Source organism: Mya arenaria, chromosome 9, assembly GCF_026914265.1.
Source record: "Mya arenaria isolate MELC-2E11 chromosome 9, ASM2691426v1".
Taxonomy (NCBI): Eukaryota; Metazoa; Mollusca; class Bivalvia; order Myida; family Myidae; genus Mya; species Mya arenaria.
Window position 1 is genome coordinate 47,304,193 of NC_069130.1, and position 19,829 is coordinate 47,324,021.

The window sequence follows — 19,829 nt, forward strand, 5'->3', positions numbered from 1 at the left end:
TTAGCAGAGGTTGTCATGAAAGTTTCATGTTTTGTTTCTAACAAACACATCTCTATTCATTGTGATTCAGGGCTACAGTTGGCTAAAAGATAAGATATTGAGTGAGGAAGGACGCAGACAACAATCAAAACTGAGGGAGGTCGCTGAGGTTGCAGAAAAGATTGGGTGTTCCCTCTCGCAGCTTGCAATTGGTTAGTGAAAGATTTTGCTTTCTGTAGAATTTAGACAGTTTTTTACTGGAGATTTACCATTGACAATTACATTTTAAGCTTGTTCGTACATTGAATACATAAAGTCATTGTATTGTCAAAGCCTCTGTGTTGATGTTGTCTGGTGCATGCAAAACTTTGACCTTGGCCATTACTGAAGAAACTTAAGATAACCAAATGAAACTTGGTTCACAAGTTGCCAGAGAAAATGCTCACATATGTGGCAAAGTCCATTACTCTGGCGTTAATACTTTTTTCATTTAATGCCCCCTTGTTAGTCTGTAAAAACAGAGTCATTGGCGTTTTCTTTACAGAGCTCTTGTATACATACATGTATATCACTCACCTTGCATGGTAGGGGGAGATTGTAGCAGTGAAAGTCTTGATGTTCATTCTTGTAGCTTGCCTTGGGTATGAGTAACATTTATTCACATTTATATATACCAATGTATGTCCTCGCACAACTATTGATGAAAACGAAACTTTTATTTGCTTCTCTATCTAATGTTACTAGGAACATTTTTTACTTCCACTTCTTAAATAACATGCTCCTAGATTTTTATGATTTCATGTTGCCTACATAGCCATCACATCTTACAAATATTTCTGAAAACATGTTCAATTTGGATACTCCCCTCAATACCATTCCCCACCCCCTTCCCTTCATATCAAATACTCCCTCATATTCCACACAAACCCGGCATTACAATATTAATAAACTATTTTGTGTGCCTTTCAAAAGCAAAATGCCATATATTTACCTTCTGTGAATCGCTTCAAATCCTGCAGGCTGCTGAGGCGCCAGTTTGTTAGCTATAAAAATTTGTGAACCAGAATGGGAGTTTAAGCCTCACTGTTTAAGCTACATATTTGTTGCAGTCATTTTTAATTGTGTTTTTATTACATGTTGACAAGTACATTTGTATTAGCAAGACAAATCTGAGAATACCAAACCTTTAGTTTCTGTGTTTTCAAATCCTGTCTACCCCACTGAGTTCCCAGTTATAGCTACAGAAAACTGTGAGCCCAAATGAAATTTCTGAATATACAGTTTGCTACTTGTTTGTCGCCTTTAATGTTAATTGAATTTTTATTACATTTTGACAAGAAAATTTGTAAATCAAAAGCTGTCTACCCCACACTGAGTTCCAAATTTGTTAGCCCCAGAAAACAGTGAGCATAAAAAGGAATTTCAGCCTCAGAGTGTTCTTGTTTGTCACCCATAATGTTAATTGCATTTTTATTCAACTTAGACAAGTACATTAACATAAGCATAACAAAATTGAGAAAAGTTTATTTGATTACAAAAACTGGATATTGGTTCCTTTTACAGTTTTGTCAGTTGTTTATATTAGCAGGTACGCCATAAAGCAATGAACATTGGGGCTGCAAAAGAGTAGGGTGTGAGAGGGGTATCCATTTGCTGCACTTTTACAGAGGTTTAAAGGGATTTCAATCTCATTTAAGTTTTTTATGTATGACATTAATAAAAACAGTATCATTTATGCATTTAGTTCGTACATATGTACTGTTATAAATAAAGTGCAATGTGAACAGCACATAATAAACAAATAATGAATGCAGTTCAATTTGAATAGCACATCATGATATTGCTCCTAAAACACTCCAAAGCTGGCAGCACGGCATTCTCTCACTGATACAAGGTCATGAACAACAGTTGGTCTAGGTCTAGTCTTCAGTTAATACACGTCATTAGGTCGAAGGCCTCAAAGTAGTGCTGGCAATACAAGTCTTTCACTATGGCAGGGTACTCACCTGCTTGGTGGCCGACCTCAAACCCCTTTAGCGTATTCTCTCTCCTTTGGCGCTGTAGGTTCTCCTACATCCAATGTGTCCAGCTTGTTGTCTAAGACATCCCAAAACTGGTCAAAAGATGCGTCATCTGAATGGTTGCTCAGAATGGATACAGTCATCACCTCAAGAGTCCTGCATTGTCTTTGACCCAGGCATTGTGTCTCCAACAGCCAGGTTCATTGCATGACCATAGCAATGGGTGTAGATTGCCCAGGGTCCCCTCTTCAGTATGCTTGCAGCAGCCTTGTTGCAATGGATCCAGGGATGAATTTCAAACTATCTGGCCTGAAATATCTCTGCTCTGGGTGCTTAATTCCAAACGAATGTTTGGGATTTTTTTTAGTTTGATTTGGCTTTTCCATACTTACTGTCAGTGGTTAAATTATTAAGAAACAAATTGTGCTCATGAATTAGAATAAAAATATTGAGTAAAAATTGGCATAAACTTAAATTGAATTTCAGTTAATTGGCCTTTTTGTTTGTTTAATTTTGTTTTCTCACCACATTGAATTTGGTTTCTCTAGTGAACTGTTTAAAGTTTTCACACATTCTATTAATTGTAAATTTAATGCAAAATACACTGTCATGACTTGTATCCTTTGTTATGCTGGTGACACATCTTCTAATTGGCCTGTCCACTGCTGTTGCGAAAGGGCGCATGACAATGATAGGCGCAGCTCTTAAATATATATTGGAGTTCTGAGACCGTGACTACAATAAATGTATTAGTGTGTAGCCACAACTTTCCAAAGTATTTGACGACCGACGCCTGCAGCTACAGCTCCGACATGTCTGAATAGCCAGGACTGGATACCCTCCAAACATAAACATAAATTGGCATTTTTATGTGAGCTATGAATTTAGATGTCAATATTTATATATGTCACAGGTAGGAGAACCACCGTGATGCCGTTAATGGAAAAACTCTAGTCCAAACAGTTTTCCACTTTTATTGAGTGTGATGGTTATCCAACATTCAATAACTTTATAGCAACGGTTTGAAATCCTGACCATACATGGTAATCCGAATGTCCCAGTCTTATTAATAATTTAAAAGTGTCCAAAATAGCTTAATAATTATCGGAGATCCTTAAAACATGCAGAGATCTGCTTCGTTTCATATTTAAATTTCAACTCCCTGACAGTATAAAATGGTCAGTTTATATACATAATGTAGGAGTCAAATTGATTGAGAATTGCTCTGAAGTGACATTTAAGATAAAAAGATAACAGATAAGCAATCAGAGACTTCCTTATAGGCTATAGGTACGAAACATGTGATGATAAGATGGGGAAATATTACTCAGCCTAAAGCATTTTTATGATAATTACCAATCAATTAGATAATATTTAAAAATTAAACTATTATAGAAATGTCATAAAGGAGAAATGAAATCATTATGATAATTATTTGATAAAACAAAATTGGAAACAATAATAATAAATAAATAAAATAATAAACATATTCCTAACTATTTTTTTGCAGACATGTTTTTACGTAACTACATAATTGATAACACTAAGGAGTGTTGCTCTTAGCAGTTTGCATCTTTTTCTTTTATTGCTCTACCCACATAGATTACCATTCCTCTACCCACGTATATTAACATTCCTCTGCCCACATAGATTACCATTCCTCTACCCACATAGATTACCAACCCATATAGATTACCTTACCTCTACCCATATAGATTACCATTCCTCTACCCACATTATAAATGTTCCTTACTACTCACATATAAACATTCCTTTACCTACGTATATTAACAATCCTCTACCAAGGTATATTAACAATCCTCTACCCACGGTTATCAACATTCCTCTACCCATTTATATAAACATTCTTCTACCCACATATATTACCATTCCACTAACTACATATATTAACGTTCCTCTACCCAGGTATATAAACACTCCTCTACCCAACGTTTATTAACATTCCTCTACCCATATATATATTAACATTAATCTACCTACATATATTTACTTTCATCTACCCAACGTATATCAACATTTCTCAAACCATGTATATTACCATTCCTCTACCTACATATATTAACGTTCCTCTATTGAACGTTTATAAACATTCCTATACCCACGTATATTATCATTCCTCTACCCACGTTTATTAACAATCCTCTACCCACGTATATTAATTTTCCTTTACCCAAAGTTTATTAACATTCCTCTACCCATGTATATTAACACTCCTCTACCCACATATATTTACATTCCTCTACCAATGTATATTACCATTTCTCTACCCACATGTATTACCATTCCTTTACCCACATTGATTACCATTCCTCTACCCATATATATTTACATTCCTCTACCTACGTAAATTAACGTTCCTCTACCCACATACTTATATTAACATTCCTCTACCCACGTATATTAACGTTCCTCTACATACATAAATTAACGTTCCTCTACCCACATAATTATATTAACATTCCTCTACCCACATAGATTACCATTTCTCTACCCACATAGATTACCATTCTTCTACCCACATAGATAACCATTCCTCTACCCATGTAAATTAACATTCCTCTACCTACGTAAATTAACGTTTCTCTCCCATATAGATTACCATTTCTCTACCCATGTATATTAACGTTCCTCTACCAACCTGTATTACCATTCCTCTACCTATGTATATCAATATCCTCTACCCAAGTATATAGACATTCCTCTACCTACATATATAAATGTTCCTCTACCCAAGTATATATTTACTCTACCTATGTATATTAATATCCTCTACCTAAGCATACAGACATTCCTCTACCCACGTATATTAATATCCTCTACCCACATATTTTACCATTCCTCCACCTATGTAAATTAACATTGATCTACCCAAGTATATAGACATTCCTCTACCTACATATGTAAACGTTCCTCTACCCACGTATATTACCATTCCTCTACCTATGTATATTAATATCCTCTACCCAAGTATATAGACATTCCTCTACCCACATAAATTAACATTTCTCTACCCACGTATATTAACATTCCTCTACCCAAGTATATAGACATTCCTCTACCCACGTATATTAATATCCTCAAACCACGTATATTACCATTCCTCTACCTATGTATATTAACATTCCTCTACCCAAGTATATTAACATTCCTCTACCTACATAAATAAACGTTCCTCTACCCACATATATAACCATTCCTCTACCTATGTATATTAATATCCTCTACCCACGTATATAGACATTCCTCTACCTGGAATTAAATTTTAACAAAAATTCCAACCTTGAGTCAGCTAACATTAAAAACACTTTTTGGAAAATTAGACTCTTATTTTTTAATATTTCAGAATAAAAGAACTCTTATGTTAACAAAAAGGTCTCCCAAATCTTCCTTATTGAGTTTATGCAAAATAAATCTGATAAAAGTTGGGTAACATCTAAAACTGGATAGCTCTTTACAAAGCTTTTTCATAAGTTTGTATTAACCTAGCCTATGTAACAACAGCTTTCTTTAATTAAATGTGGACTCTTCCACCTTTACCTTCCCTTTTATTGAGGTAAACAATTGCAGGTCTGAGACCTTACAGTTTGCAGGTTTTTAGTTTTTTTTCCAAACAAAGTTTTATTTAAGTATTGCCGTTGGGATAGCCTGATGTTGTTCTCAGCATTCTGCATAGCGCATAAACCAAACAAGATAATTTCGCAGGTGTTAACAAGTGACGTTAACAAGTGACAAAGCATGAATGTTAAGCAAGAACCACGATAATTATTGTATAGTTATGCACCCTTAATTGACTGAAAAAGTTCAAAATTGGGCTGAGTGCTAAGAACTTTGTTAAAGTTAACAATGTTGTTAATGCAATCATTGTTAACTTTTAAATCTTTCTTGCTTTGGAAGTTTAGTATATCTAACAATATTAAAGACAAGTTTTTCAGCTCTACTGTTTTTATTTAGTTACATGAGAACATTATCAATAGTTCTTGTTTAAAAGTTAACAAAAATGTTGTTAATTACATTGTTAACTTTAACAAAGTTCTGAACAATCAGCCAATTAAGTTCTGATGGCATAAATAAATTATGCCTTTGGTGCTCTGGTCACGTTGCCTTGAGATATTGTTGGCATTAACATTAGTCATATTGTTAATTGGTTTCTCTTCAGCTTGGTGTCTGAAGAATGAAAATGTCCACTGTGTTTTGTTAGGGGCCTCCACTGTTGATCAGCTCTATGAAAACATCCAGGCCATTCAGGTATGCTTAGGTTATTCGATTGAGTTACTCTTTATAAGAGGTTTTTTATAGAGTAAACCGAAGGAAAATGTCCAATCTGTGTTGCATGCTTTTGCATTACTCTTGATAAGAGATTTGTTATAGAGTAAGCCAAGGGAAAATGTCCGATTTGTGTTGTTAGGGGACATTATTAATAGGTCCAAGCAATTCAAAGCTATTCATGTATGCCTTACGGTATTCTATTGCATTACTCTTGAAATGAGATTTGTTATAGAGTAAACCAAGGGGAAATGTCCGATCTGTGTTGTTAGGGGACATTATTAATAGGTCCAAGCTATTCAAAGCTATTCATGTATGCCTTACGGTATTCTATTGCATTACTCTTGATAATAAAGGATTTATAGAATAAACTGAGGGAAAATGTCAAATTGGTGTTGTTAAAGCCTTCACTTCAGCCATATTAAAACAGCTAAGCTTAGGCTTTTCTCTTATTGTCGAGCCCACTTGCAGTGAGCAAAGTTATTATAATGGCGGTTCCATGTATGTGCTTGCGTCTGTCCATACATAATATATCCATGCTGTATCTTGACCATGCAGAATAGGGTTTTCAAAAAAATTGCCATAAATACTCACCATGATGATTTGGTGGCCTGTGCATAAGACCCAGGTCTGTTTCTCAAAGGTCAAGGACAAGGTTAAAGATCAGAGGTTGAAACGATCCTTGTCTTTGCTGTATCTTGACCATTTATTATAGGATTTTCAAAAAACCTTTTATAATGATTCACCATGATAAGGTGGAATGTCAAACTTAGGTTGTTGATATATACTTAATATATGTAGTTTTCTAGAAAAATATTTGCCTTTTTCAAGCCCAACAGCATGGCATTGAAAATGCCTTTTTTGGGGTACTTTTCAAGCAGATGAAAACAAATGATTAATATCAGAAAGCAATATACCATTAAATGTATTAGAGCAGCACTTGGGCCTATGATTAGGACCAATTTTAACAGCAAATGCACAGAAACTTATGAGATACTGTATACCATGAAAAACAAATGCCTTAAAATACTGTGAGAATAACCATGATTAAACTTGACAGTGTTTATGGGTATAGTGACTCAGTTCAAGCCTTTCCATTCCAGTATGTACCCAAACTGACAGCAAACATTATACATGAGCTAGATCGACTTCTAGGAAACAAGCCACAGGCGATTCGTCGCGACAACGTGTCCAGGTGACTAGCAACTCAACAGAGCCATGAACAACACGGGGAGGACTCGCCCCCGCACACTGAAGCCCGCCACACACAACGAAAAGCTTCTATCGACTACAGCAATGCTGCCTGCTCATTGCAATAAACAATGTTGGGGAATTCATGCTTGATGCATTTAACACTGATGTGGTTCTCGTGCAATTAACACGAGTGGGGTGTGAAATTATTTTGAATTTTAAGTGGCCTGTTGTATAAAAAATCATATTTTTGGGCAGGTAAATAATAGTATAAAATTTGGATATTTCCTTTTAGCAGAAGTGTTCTTAAATTTGCAGATATTCTTTTTTTCTGCATTTTTTGCCCTCCTGTCAGGAAATTAAAACATTTGATAAAAAATGATTTCATTGCATTTTGATTTATATAAGAGATATGATTTTATGAAAACAAACCAAACATTATTTTGACAGCTACTTTATTCAACTGTGAAAAACAAGGGGGAAAAACATGGTTATTACGTCCGGCTCTGTTGAATTTTGAGGAGGAATAAGGAGAGGATTTTTTGACTTATGATTTTGTGATAAACACGACAAAATGTTTGTCTATGAGGATGAATTTGTGTTAAACAAGACATAATGTTTGTATATGAAGTCTATTATGCTTCCTTGTGTTGTTCGCTCGGAGACACTTTAGGAGTGTTACAGTACTCCTGTACACTCAATAATAACAAGCTTTGAAGTTGTAGGCTTGATTTAGGGGCTTGCTCTCATATGGCCGGTCGCTGACCTAGCAGATATGGCCGGTCACTTACCCAGCAGCTTTGTAGGTGCCCAACATGTAGGATAGAAATTTGAAGAGGAAATGTTCATCAATTGAGATATACTATAAATCCTCAAACTGGCCTTTTAAATGAGAGAGGTGATAGATAACTATAAAAACAACAACACTGCCCTCTACATGGTACACGTTTGTCAGTCTTGACTTTGAATTTCAACCAAAAGTTAATCAGAAATAATCTTCTTTAAGAATTATGATTATATATTATATATGAATGACAAACACATTGGGTCGATTGCTCAATACTCTGTCAAAATAAACAAAGTTGTGAATTTGGTCTTTGTGTACTTCAAATATTTACTGCTCTGGAATAGAATGGATACACTAGAAATTAATAATATAATAAATTTCAGACAACTGGTTCAGCTGTACTTGTATAATTTAAATTATGAGCACTATGTCAAATATTATATGTTGAAAAGTTACTTTTCATATTGTTTCGTATTGTTATGGTACAAGATTTGTCGCAGATTATGTGGTTTATATTTCAAAGTAGCATTTATTGTATTAACTCTTCCTAATCTCTAGCAGAATAAAGATCATGTACCCTTCATTAAGTGTAAATTATAGAGAACAAAAATCAACAAAATACTGTTTCAGTCTCCGTTGTCCCAGGCATAATATGGCATGTTTTCGTGTTTCTTATTCAACATTAAAGTGATGTCTGGCATATTTACATTTTTGGGTGAAAAATAGAAGTGATTGAATGAAACATCATTACGGTGTGATATAAAATGCATAATATGATAGTTGTTATTGTAAATAATTGTATAGCAAAAGTTGTTTTGGGATGCAATTTTTATAGTCCCCTTTATATGCATTTTTAACATGTGTGTTTTTCAAAGAAAAAATCGTAAATCATCTTTGTTGTTACCTTCATTGTATTTGTTAGGCAGAAGTTAAATGTTGGCTAAATCAAAGAAAATCTTAAGATATTATGAATTATAAAGCATATGTTTAGAAAGTTCTATAACTCTTGCAAACATTTTTTCAATTGTGATCAACTGATATAAATGGACTTATGTTGATGAGTTTGATGTGTGCTTAATAATAAACGTGTAAGTAAGATATTTATTGTAGAAATCAGGGCTATGTTGTTAAGTTTGTTCCCTTTTTGATTATTGATTATAATCTATTTTTTCCATTTTTCATCCTTTTTTTTCATTTCCCATCTTCTTTTCCATCTTTTTCCCTTTATGAATCTTGTTTTATTTCTATTTACTATATTTTTCTATTTACCATCTTTCAATTTTCCATCTTTTCTTTCATTTTCCCATCTTTTTTTCATCCATTTTCCATGGAATTTTTTCGTTTCCCATCTGATTTTTCATTTCCCATTCTTTTTTTTCAATTTCCCGTGTAATTTTTCCATTTCCCATTTTGTGATAAAAGAGAGGTTGTGAAACACTGTGTATGTGCGATGAACTTTATGTGTACTAGAGGTACAGTGATTTTTTAGACTGCTTTGTATCATGATAAACTCAAATAGAATTTTGAAAAAAAAGCACTCAGAAATAATGTTTAGGATGGCTTATTGAAAAAAAGCCTGTGATGCTCAAAGTCATAACATAATGCAAAAGGATTGATCAATGTTAATGCTCAACTATGGATTGAAGATTAATTAACTAGCTTGTTTGCTCTTCGAAGAAAACCTGTCAAGGTAATGCATTAGCCTAAAAGAGGTGTAATTGTTGGTGTCAGCATTTTTCACACAAAAGCTTCAACCTTGGCCAATACTATAGAGTTTTTTCAAGATATTCAAATTAAACTTGAAACAGTGCACGTTACAAGAGACTATTTACATGTATTATCTTAGCACTGTCCGTTACTCTGACTTGAATAATTCTTGAGTAACCCCCCTTTGTTTACTGAAAAAAGCTGACGAGCGTTGGCGTTTACTCCACAGCACTCGTGTTAATTGGATCATTTCATGAAACAAATATTGAAGGCATGGAAAATAGGAATCAATATATAATAAAGTGACTATCTATAAGTAGTGTTACACAGTTCTTCTTATGTGTCCATTCTTCTTATTAGCCATTTGTATTGTGCATTTATATGATTAAGCATTCAGTTTGGTTATAAAGTGTGTGATATTTTTTCTGAGCATTCTTTTCTTGTCTAACAGTACCCTTAAATTGTGATTTATCTTATCATATGATATTTGGTGTGATTTATTATGAACATGAATAAGTGCAAAGCATCTTTGTTTCAAAAGTTTATGATGTTTAGGTTCAACTTGTGCTAGAAAGACAACTGAAATTGACAAGTTAGTTCAAAATGTATTATTTCCCTTTGTGTTCAAGGGAGTTATTTCCCTTTGTGTTCAAGGGAGGTTACAACAGAATGACTAAATAGTCAATTGCTGTTGTCTTTCTTGCATTACTAGAAACCAATATAACACAGCTTTCTTCAGGTCTTCATTCATTTCTTCTATGTACCCAGATAGGAATTTATCTTGTTATAAGACCTTTGTTTTCCTTGAATGACATACAGTAGAAAACAGCATTCACAGGCAGAGCAGGATAACCAAAATGCCTTTATTGGTATCACATACCTGATCCAGGCACGCAAAATTTCATAACAGTTATTCAAGAAACTTTGAAACAGATCTTAATTTTGCCTGTGGGAAGGCTGTTCAATTTGTGCCCCATTCATTGTCGGGGAGTTGACCGAATAATAAGCGATTCTCCATTCAGTTGTGGTGTTAATCAGTTAAATAGTCCTGAGAGAAACACTGGAGAAGAAAATTGTAAGTGTTAAGGTATCATTTTAAAGAAAAAAGATCTTGCTTTTGGACATTTTTGTTCTATTTCCAAAAACGAAGGAAAAGCAACCAATCTACTCTTTGTCATTGTTATTTATGTAGTTTTTTTAACAGAACTTTTTAAAATATCTATCAAATGGTTAAGTATGAAATATTTTGTTTGGTACATGATTATATTGCATAGCGTTACTTATTTATGCTGTTTATATAATTTATTTATGCCAAAACAAATAAAGGTTTACAATAGAACTATAAAGTTGTTTATTTTATCTTAATGATATTAAACTAGTACTAATTTTTTAACACTGAATGGGCCTAATATCAAACACACTCTATTTTATGATAAATTATATACTTTAATATATTATTTATTATATATGTTTTACATTTTTTTTAAATTGTTGAAGATATTATTTTTAACAAAATGTCAAAAAGTTTAATTTGTATTTCTTTTCATGGAAATAATGCTTTGACTTAGCTACTGTTCAACTTTTCTTTTTAACTTCTTAAAATCAATTATTTTGATCCTAAAAGACACATATATAATTGGTTGCTTAACGAAGGCTCGTTTTTGGCCCTGAAAATTCGCAAGAAAACTAAAGCAATAATGTTGTGTTTGAACATGTTTAAATAAGCTACAAACCTTTAAAAATACAAAGGTAAATACCGCTTTCTTTTATTCCATATAACTAAAAACATGGCCACAATTGTCAAAAATCATCATTTTTCACCTTCTAAACAGTATTTTCTCTTCCAAATAATACAAATTGATTGGTAAGATTCAACACAAACATTATTTATTAGCGCTCTTTTATGTTCATATATTTTCATTACTTAGATATTCAAACACCATAGTTTCTTCCTTCATTTTTTCGCAAATTTGCCATGCTGAAATCGAGCCTTCATAGATTTTCCCCTTGGTTTTGATAGTGCATTATTATCATTCAATAAAGGGAGTTTATACTCATAGGCAGGGAGCAAAAAAACACAGTTATTTTGCTTCTTCTGTCATAGTTTATTTTTCATTCTTTCATTTTTGTTAAATAGTTAGTCAGTTATAAAGGGACTATACACCAGATGGTCTCAAAATCGAAATTACAGTATTTCCTCATAACAAGCCTAGAATTATCAATACGAGCTACAAGTTACTGGTATTTACAAAGTAGACAAACCCAGTAAATTGCACATTAGAAAAATATGCAAAAACTGCAAAAGATATGAGTCGTAAGCAATGTGTTACATCAGTAAGTAAGAGTAAATGCGTTATACACAAAGATATCAATTTTATATATATAAGTTTTTGTCATTTTTCTTGCAATCATTTTTGTCATCTGGTGTCTAATCACTTTAACCCATTTTTTGAGTTATTTCTTACTGGAACGTGCCACTCTAACATTGTATGCATGTTTTCTGCTCTTAAAGCTTTGCACTTTTAGAATTGTTTATCAGCAACATCATATTTATAAACAGTTTATTTACATGCAATGTCAATCTTTATTAAAAATCAAAGTTTTACTCGGTGTTTTGCATTGTTATTTATCTTACTATATTTTGGCTGTTCAAGCATTGTTTCATGCAATCATTGGTGGTATTTCAGGTTGTCTATTTACATGGTGTGTTCCTTTCAGGCAGACATTCTGATACCTTTCATATATCAGCCAGGGATCTGTCCTGGGTCCACTTCTATTCTTGATTTATATTAATAACGTTGACGATGTTAAGTCTTACATGTAGATAAGATGTTTTGCTGATGACACAACACTATATATAATAATCGATACTCCAATTCATGCTGCTGCTACATTAATTTCAGATCTTGAAAAAACTACTAATGGGTAGTCAATGATAAGTTTCGTTCAAAATTTGTATTTATGTGAAGAACTACAGAAACAAGCTCAGTAGCAGAAAGTTTAAACACTGACTTAATCCGTTCTTTTATCATGTAAACACCACGTCCTTCCATCCATCCATTCTAATGACAATACCATTATCCAGGAAGTGGATAAACATTAATATTTAGGCATCACCTTATCAGGAACTTTGCATAAAATACATTCCAGCAAAAAGCATGGCAACGCATTGAAAAAATCAAAATTCACTCTTGACAGACACTCTCGAAATCTTGTACAAAACATTCACCCGTCCATCCCTTGAATATGCAGATATCATATTGGATACAATTACGGTTATAGAGGAACTCGACTTAAAACCGATTCAATTTGAAGCAGTTCGTATCATATCTGGAGCAACTCCACTTAAATATTTTATATGAAATCACTATGGAACTTGTCTTGAGCAGGAAACATATGCATCAATCAAGGAAGACTACATACATTTCAACTTTGTTACCATCGTCAGATGCAGCGATAAAATCATACAGGCTCAGAAATTTCCACCAAATTAGAACTCTTCACTTCAGATCGCAACTTAACTCGCAAACTTTCTTACCATTGACAATGTCGCTCTTGAATTATCTTCCAGCGTCAGTAAGAGAAAAACTTCACTCGACTCTTTTTGTTTTGAATTAAATCATGATGTTTGTCGTGTACCTGCACAGTGAGTTTTCGGGCTTGGTGATAAAGCTCGTCTTCGAGTATACAGTATTTGCTTCAATGAACACCCCTCCTTTAAAAATATCGTTAAAAGAAAAATAAGTATATGTGGGGAAATTGAGGATACTTAACACTTTTTCCGCAATTGCCCAATGTATCCCAAACATAAAATACTTAGTACAATGTACATGTATTCATTACAGGTAGTATGCACCGATAAATCACATACAGAAGAGACTTGCATTGCTTACTTCTTAATTCTGTAAATCTTGAATACTAAATTGCAGGTATATGATGTAAATATTTTCTATTTATAATGTATGTGGGGTTTTTTACTGTATGTGTTTGTATGTTTTTGTACCAACGTGCATGTATATATGTTCTGTGTAATTGTATAAATCTTTAACTATTTTAACCAATTCTTGGCCTGTCTGTTTTTCATGAGAACATGAGTTGTCACTGGAACGTACCCATTGTCCTCACCTGGCCTTTTCGCAGTAATATGTAGGTAATTGTAATAGACGGTTGTAGAACAGCAAATTACATATGACCCTAATGTTGGACACTATTTTTAACCAGGGTTGCAAAAGCGTCGACAATGCTTGCTCAGGCTTTGTCTTTGTAATGCATGAATATATTTTTTTTTAAAATTGGCAAAAAATGTTCTCCATTACAGGACGGTGGGTCGCGTACAAGAACAAGGTCTATATATCAAAGGTCAAGATCATTGGTCAAAATACCCTGTACTTTGTGTTAAGGCTGTAGCATTGTCATGCAGAGGGATTTTAAAACAACTTGGAATAAACCTTAACCATGATAAATCGGTGAAGCGCACAAGACACAAACATGTACATAAAAAGTCAAACTCGCTTAGAGGTCATAAGTCAAAATGCCTTTACTTCAGTTTGGGACAGGCATAGAGGAGTTTTAAAATGCCTTTGCGCAAGTGTTCAATGACAATATGATATGCCACATAAGGACCCATGAGGATTAGACCATATTGATATAATTTTGCACAAATGTTCATCTTGACTTTTAAGGACAGTGGGTCGCCTGCAAGAGCTATTAATATGTAGATCAAATGTCAAGGTCAATCTAGGATAACTGGTATAAGTTTGTATGTTGGCTTTTTCAAACTGTAGCTTAGCCCTGCATTGGGGGATTTTAAAATAAAGTAGCACAAAAGTTCCCCTTAACCACGTATATTACCTTTAGTGAGGGGATACTTGATGGTTAAGCCAAGGGTACCGATTCGGTCTTCACCACAGCTCCTACAAAAGTAACCGTCTTGCGGCAGAGACATTTCAACCGGGGATGTGACAGTGCTAAACGCTGGTGTTAAAGAACCAGAGTTCCTCTAACCAGGGTTGCATGGTGTATGCCCAATATCGTCTAACTAAACTGCTTCTTTAACTGGACGCCGATGGATAAATATCATAAAATAAACAGCCGCCCCTTAAATTCTCAAAATATTACCACTTATATAACAGTTTGACTACTCTGAATTTTAAACATGCTTTTTCAAACTTACAATGAGATGATAGCTCAATTGCTTTTAATAAACAACTTAATCGCGTTATTAATTCAAGAGTTATGGACCATGATATGGAAGTAAATTGACGTAAGAAAAAAAGTATTAAATTGATATGAAAATATGTGCATGGGCTATTTCAAGCAAAATATTCTTTATTCTTTATTTATGACTTTCAAAATGTCATTGCTAACTGCCTGAATGTCATTTTCCTGTAATTCAAATCGAAATTTGTGTGGTTTACATAAGTATTTGGATTAATTTAGGATATACATGTACGTGCAAGTAACATACACGTATATTATTACTAAGTGTTGTTTTTTTACTTTAAAACCTGAAGAAATGTGAAAATAAAAACAAGAGGGTCATGGTTGCCCTTTATCGCATCTTAAAATCAAGAAAAAATCAACTTAATTTGCATAAATCAAGTATATCATAACTTTTGACCTTGTGATCTAATTTTTTATGCGATATACTCCATATTTATAGCTCAAGATTGCTTCACCAAATTAATTTTGCCTCTATTGCTGAAACAAGTGTCTTTTGTAATATTTGACAAAGTTGCCTGATTTAAGAGTCAAGGTGATCCATTTTTATACCTAAATGAGGCTTAATCAACATGATCATTCTTAACAAGTCTTGTAACGTTTGTATTAAAAGTGTAGCATCTATTGCCCGTACACAAGAGCTTTCTAGGATTTGATCTAGTGACCTACTTTTGACCCGAAATGAATAACATTTATTTTCGAACTTGACATGACTTTACCAAAGCAATCATTCTGATATCATTCCACAAAAATAAAAAATCTGACGCAAAACGGAATCCTTTATAGCGTTAAAATGGGTGTCTTTATAAAGATTAGTTCTTGATATTAAATTTCCTACCTAATATGACCCGTATATAGAAATCTCGTCAAGGCAATTATTCTGATCAAATTTCAGTATCATCTAATGAAAATGGCACCCTTGATTGCGTAAACAATCTGGGCTTTTTAAGTTGACTGACTGACCTAGTGTTTTACGTAATGACCTAGTTTTTGATCAGAATTGACGCTGAAAAATGATCCAATCTTTACCCGATAATCATTTTGACTAAATAAAACAAAGATCGTATACAGCGTTCATTCCTAGAGGACTCATATTCATACTTGACTGAAATTTTATCAACACAATTAAATTTGCCAAGAATCGGATGAAATAGGAAGCCTGTATTCGGCACATAACTTTCTATCACATTTCAGTATATAACTTTATTGATATTTCGCGTTCAAATTTGTCGAGGTTTCGCCAACACAAACATTCTGATTAAGTGTCACAAAGTTCGGGCAAAAAATCAGGCTATATTGCGTTTATGACGTTCTTTGAAGATTTGACCTAGTATACAAGTGTTTGACCTAAGATGACCAGTATTCTTACATGAGTGAAAATTTATCAACACATTCATTCTGAAGATAAAAAAGTTCTTTATATCTAAGTATATCTATTACATTTACTTTAGGTAAGAAGTTAAATGCTTTTCTCATAAAAAAGACCAAGATATACAATACAGTATTTAGAGAAGGTTCACCGGTTCTGAAATTGGCCATTACCGAACGGCCATACATGCAGGTGTCAGACTATTAACAGATTACGAAAAAGGGAAAAGTGCATATTAAGTCGAGTAAAAAAAATGTTCCATTGGAAAATGGCGCCATTTTTTACCCCAGTGCCTCACAGCTGCTCAAAATACTGTGAAGATGGCGAATGTAACTCCATTGATATTTTACGTGACACGCAATACGATACTAGTTACGTCAACTGAGTTAGTCCCATTGATTCGGATTTTAATTAGTCACGAATATTTACAGGACGCTATGTTAACAATACATTTTAAGTTTGCTTAAGTTTTATATGTTAAGCCCCTTGGTCAGTTTTCAAACAATTTGAACCAACAGGAGACACAACGAGATAAGTTTGATCTGCTCTTGTCATCATGAATACTGATGTCCTGTAAAACATGTGCCTCCCCTTGATAAGGATTTACCTTCGGGTAGTTCTATGGAGCTCAATATTAATCTTATACTTATCCAATAATTAACTTTACCGCCCTCCCTCCTCCCGGGTACAAAAAAATGAGTTTATTTTGATGCACACTCCAGATACCCAAAATTCATAGTTGACTGGAAAGTGTCACTCGGGGTATACCATTACTGTTATTGAATTTAATCGTATGGGCAAACACATAATATTTAAATAAAACGTCTGGTTCTGGTAAGCAGACCTTACCTAAAAAGAGAGGCCGATACCTTATTTTTTTTAAAACAAAATGAGTGTGGAAGATTTGGTTCATGTGAATTAATACGAGTACAAACATGTGTAACCTTAACCAAGAACTACCAAGTGGAAATTTTTTGCATCTATTAATCTAAGACGTATAAATGAATGGATTCTACTGGTACAAACAAACATACAACAAAATAACGATATATCCGACCTACCCTCCATACTGTCTTCTAGATTGTCATAAGAACCAGCCATTCATTTTGGCCTAAGTGAAGTAAATGGTACCATACACTGAAGTTACATAGTTCTTTGCTGGACTAAATGGAAGGTATTGTCTGTTTATGGACTTGACCTGAATTCGGTTTATATGACGAAAGCAACCAACTCACATCCACATATCACTGTAATAACCCTTGCAGTTCATGTGAAACTTTCTTACCTCGTGTCTCTCTGTAATAACCCATGTATTGGATGTGAAACTGTCATACATCATGAAGTCGTTTTGCGTACCGAATAAACTTACCAAAAGGGCGATTCCCACTCACACTTGCAATGAGAGTCAGCACCAAGCAGAATTTATACAAAGTTATATAGGGAAATAAAAGCAAACAAGTAGATATTTCTTTAACTTTATTTCAGAAATCTCAATGTTTAAGCATAACATAGATAACTTTTTTCTTGTAACATGTGTGACTAGTTTTATTGGAATATCTTGGAAAAATCAGTTAGTGCCAAGGTCAAAGCTTTTGCATGATAAAATAAATGCTGACACCAACAATTACACCTCTTTCAGGCTAATGCAATACCTTGACAGGTTTGCTTCGAAAAACAAACAAGTTAGTTAATTAATCTTCAAAACATAGTTAAACATAAACATTGATAAATCCTTTTGCATTATGTTATGAATTTGTGCTTTGCAGGCTTCTTTCAATAAGTCATTCTAAACATTTTTTCTGAGGTGTATTTTTCAAAATAAGAGTGGAGTTTATCATGATACAAAGCAGTCTAGAAAATCTCTGTACCTCAATGACATAATTATGACACATAAAGATCATCTCACATACAAAATGTGAATGGAAATCTAATATGGGAAATGGGAAAAATGAGAAAAAAATGATGGGATATTGAAAATAGTTGAAAATGGAAAAAAAATGGGAAATGAAAAAACGGGAAATGGGAAAATGATGGGAAATGGGGAAAACAGATGCGAAATGAAAAAGATGGGAAATGGGGAAAAGATGGGAAAAAGATGGGAAATGAGAAAACGATTGGAAATGGGAAAAAGAGATGCGAAATGAAAAAAAGATACGAATTAAAAAAAGATTGAAAATGGATAAAATAGATTATAATCAACAATAAAAAAGGAACAAACTTAATAATATAGCCCTGAATTTTATAAAAAACAACTTACTTACACTTTTAACAAGCGCTCGTCAAACTCGTGCAAACGTAAGTCCATTAATATGTGTTGATTTTTTTAACCAAGAGTTAAAAGATTGGCTAAACAGGTGCTCTATCTTTTATTACATCTTAAATTTTCTTTGATACAGCTAAGAGTAAAAGCAATGAAGTGTGTGGTAGCAAATAACTTAGAAATATTGTTTGAATTTTCTCATCAGAATATATGCAATTAGATAACCATTTTAAATAAACATTGCACTTGCATGAAATCATTAAGGAAACTCATTAATATATTTCATTTTGTTTCAAACTGAATTAAAAAAAATTGATGAGTTTATTTAGTTGTATGAGGAAACATTATACAACAAGTCCTAGTAAAAGTTCGTAAACACAGCAATAAAATATTTTTAAAAAGCTTTAATGATGAATCACATCAGATTGTCCCAAATTGCACAACAGATTCATTAAAAGCAAAGCTGATCATCCCGAAAGGCACAGCAGGTCCTCCAAATTGCACAACGAAGACCACCAAAGCACAACATGTCCCCTCAAAAGGACATCAAGACCTCCAAATGCACAGCAGCTGACATATATATGTCAAACATATATATTAGCATTGAGGAAGTGATAATTTTAATTGTGAAATAGCTACTTGATATAGAACAAGGATCCTTTGATAATAAAAAATAATAAAAATGAAAATGATTTTTTCGAGCTTTGTTATGAAAAGTGGATATACATTGAATAAAAAGAAACATTAAAGAATACTATTATATAAAATACGTGGACAAACCAATCAGCCCACATCCTTCTTCTTTTGTTTTAACCTTTGAACATGATAATGACCAAATAAAATAAAAATGAAAAACCCGAAATAAAGACAACAGTTTCAATCCATTAATTGTTGACAATAAATATTTGAATTACTGGCTTTGAAAAACCAGCTGAAAATTTGAGCTCGTTTTCGTTTTTAACCGGGTTTCCATCATTCCTTTCAAACAGTATAAACAAAATAAAAGTTATG

General features: G+C 33.4%; 1 protein-coding gene across 2 annotated transcripts in view; it reads left to right on the forward strand.

The window, feature by feature from the left end:
* The window catches only part of LOC128246848 (voltage-gated potassium channel subunit beta-2-like), a 53,919-nt gene extending 41,345 nt beyond the window's left edge, over positions 1-12,574 (forward strand). For both annotated transcript variants that reach the window (XM_052965332.1, XM_052965334.1), the window contains 3 exons: positions 71-191; positions 6,178-6,266; positions 7,388-12,574. In XM_052965332.1, coding sequence (XP_052821292.1) covers positions 71-191; positions 6,178-6,266; positions 7,388-7,483 — 306 coding nt within the window. In that variant the 3' untranslated portion in view covers positions 7,484-12,574. The remainder of the gene's footprint in view (positions 1-70; positions 192-6,177; positions 6,267-7,387) is intronic.
* The last annotated feature ends 7,255 nt before the right edge of the window (positions 12,575-19,829 follow it).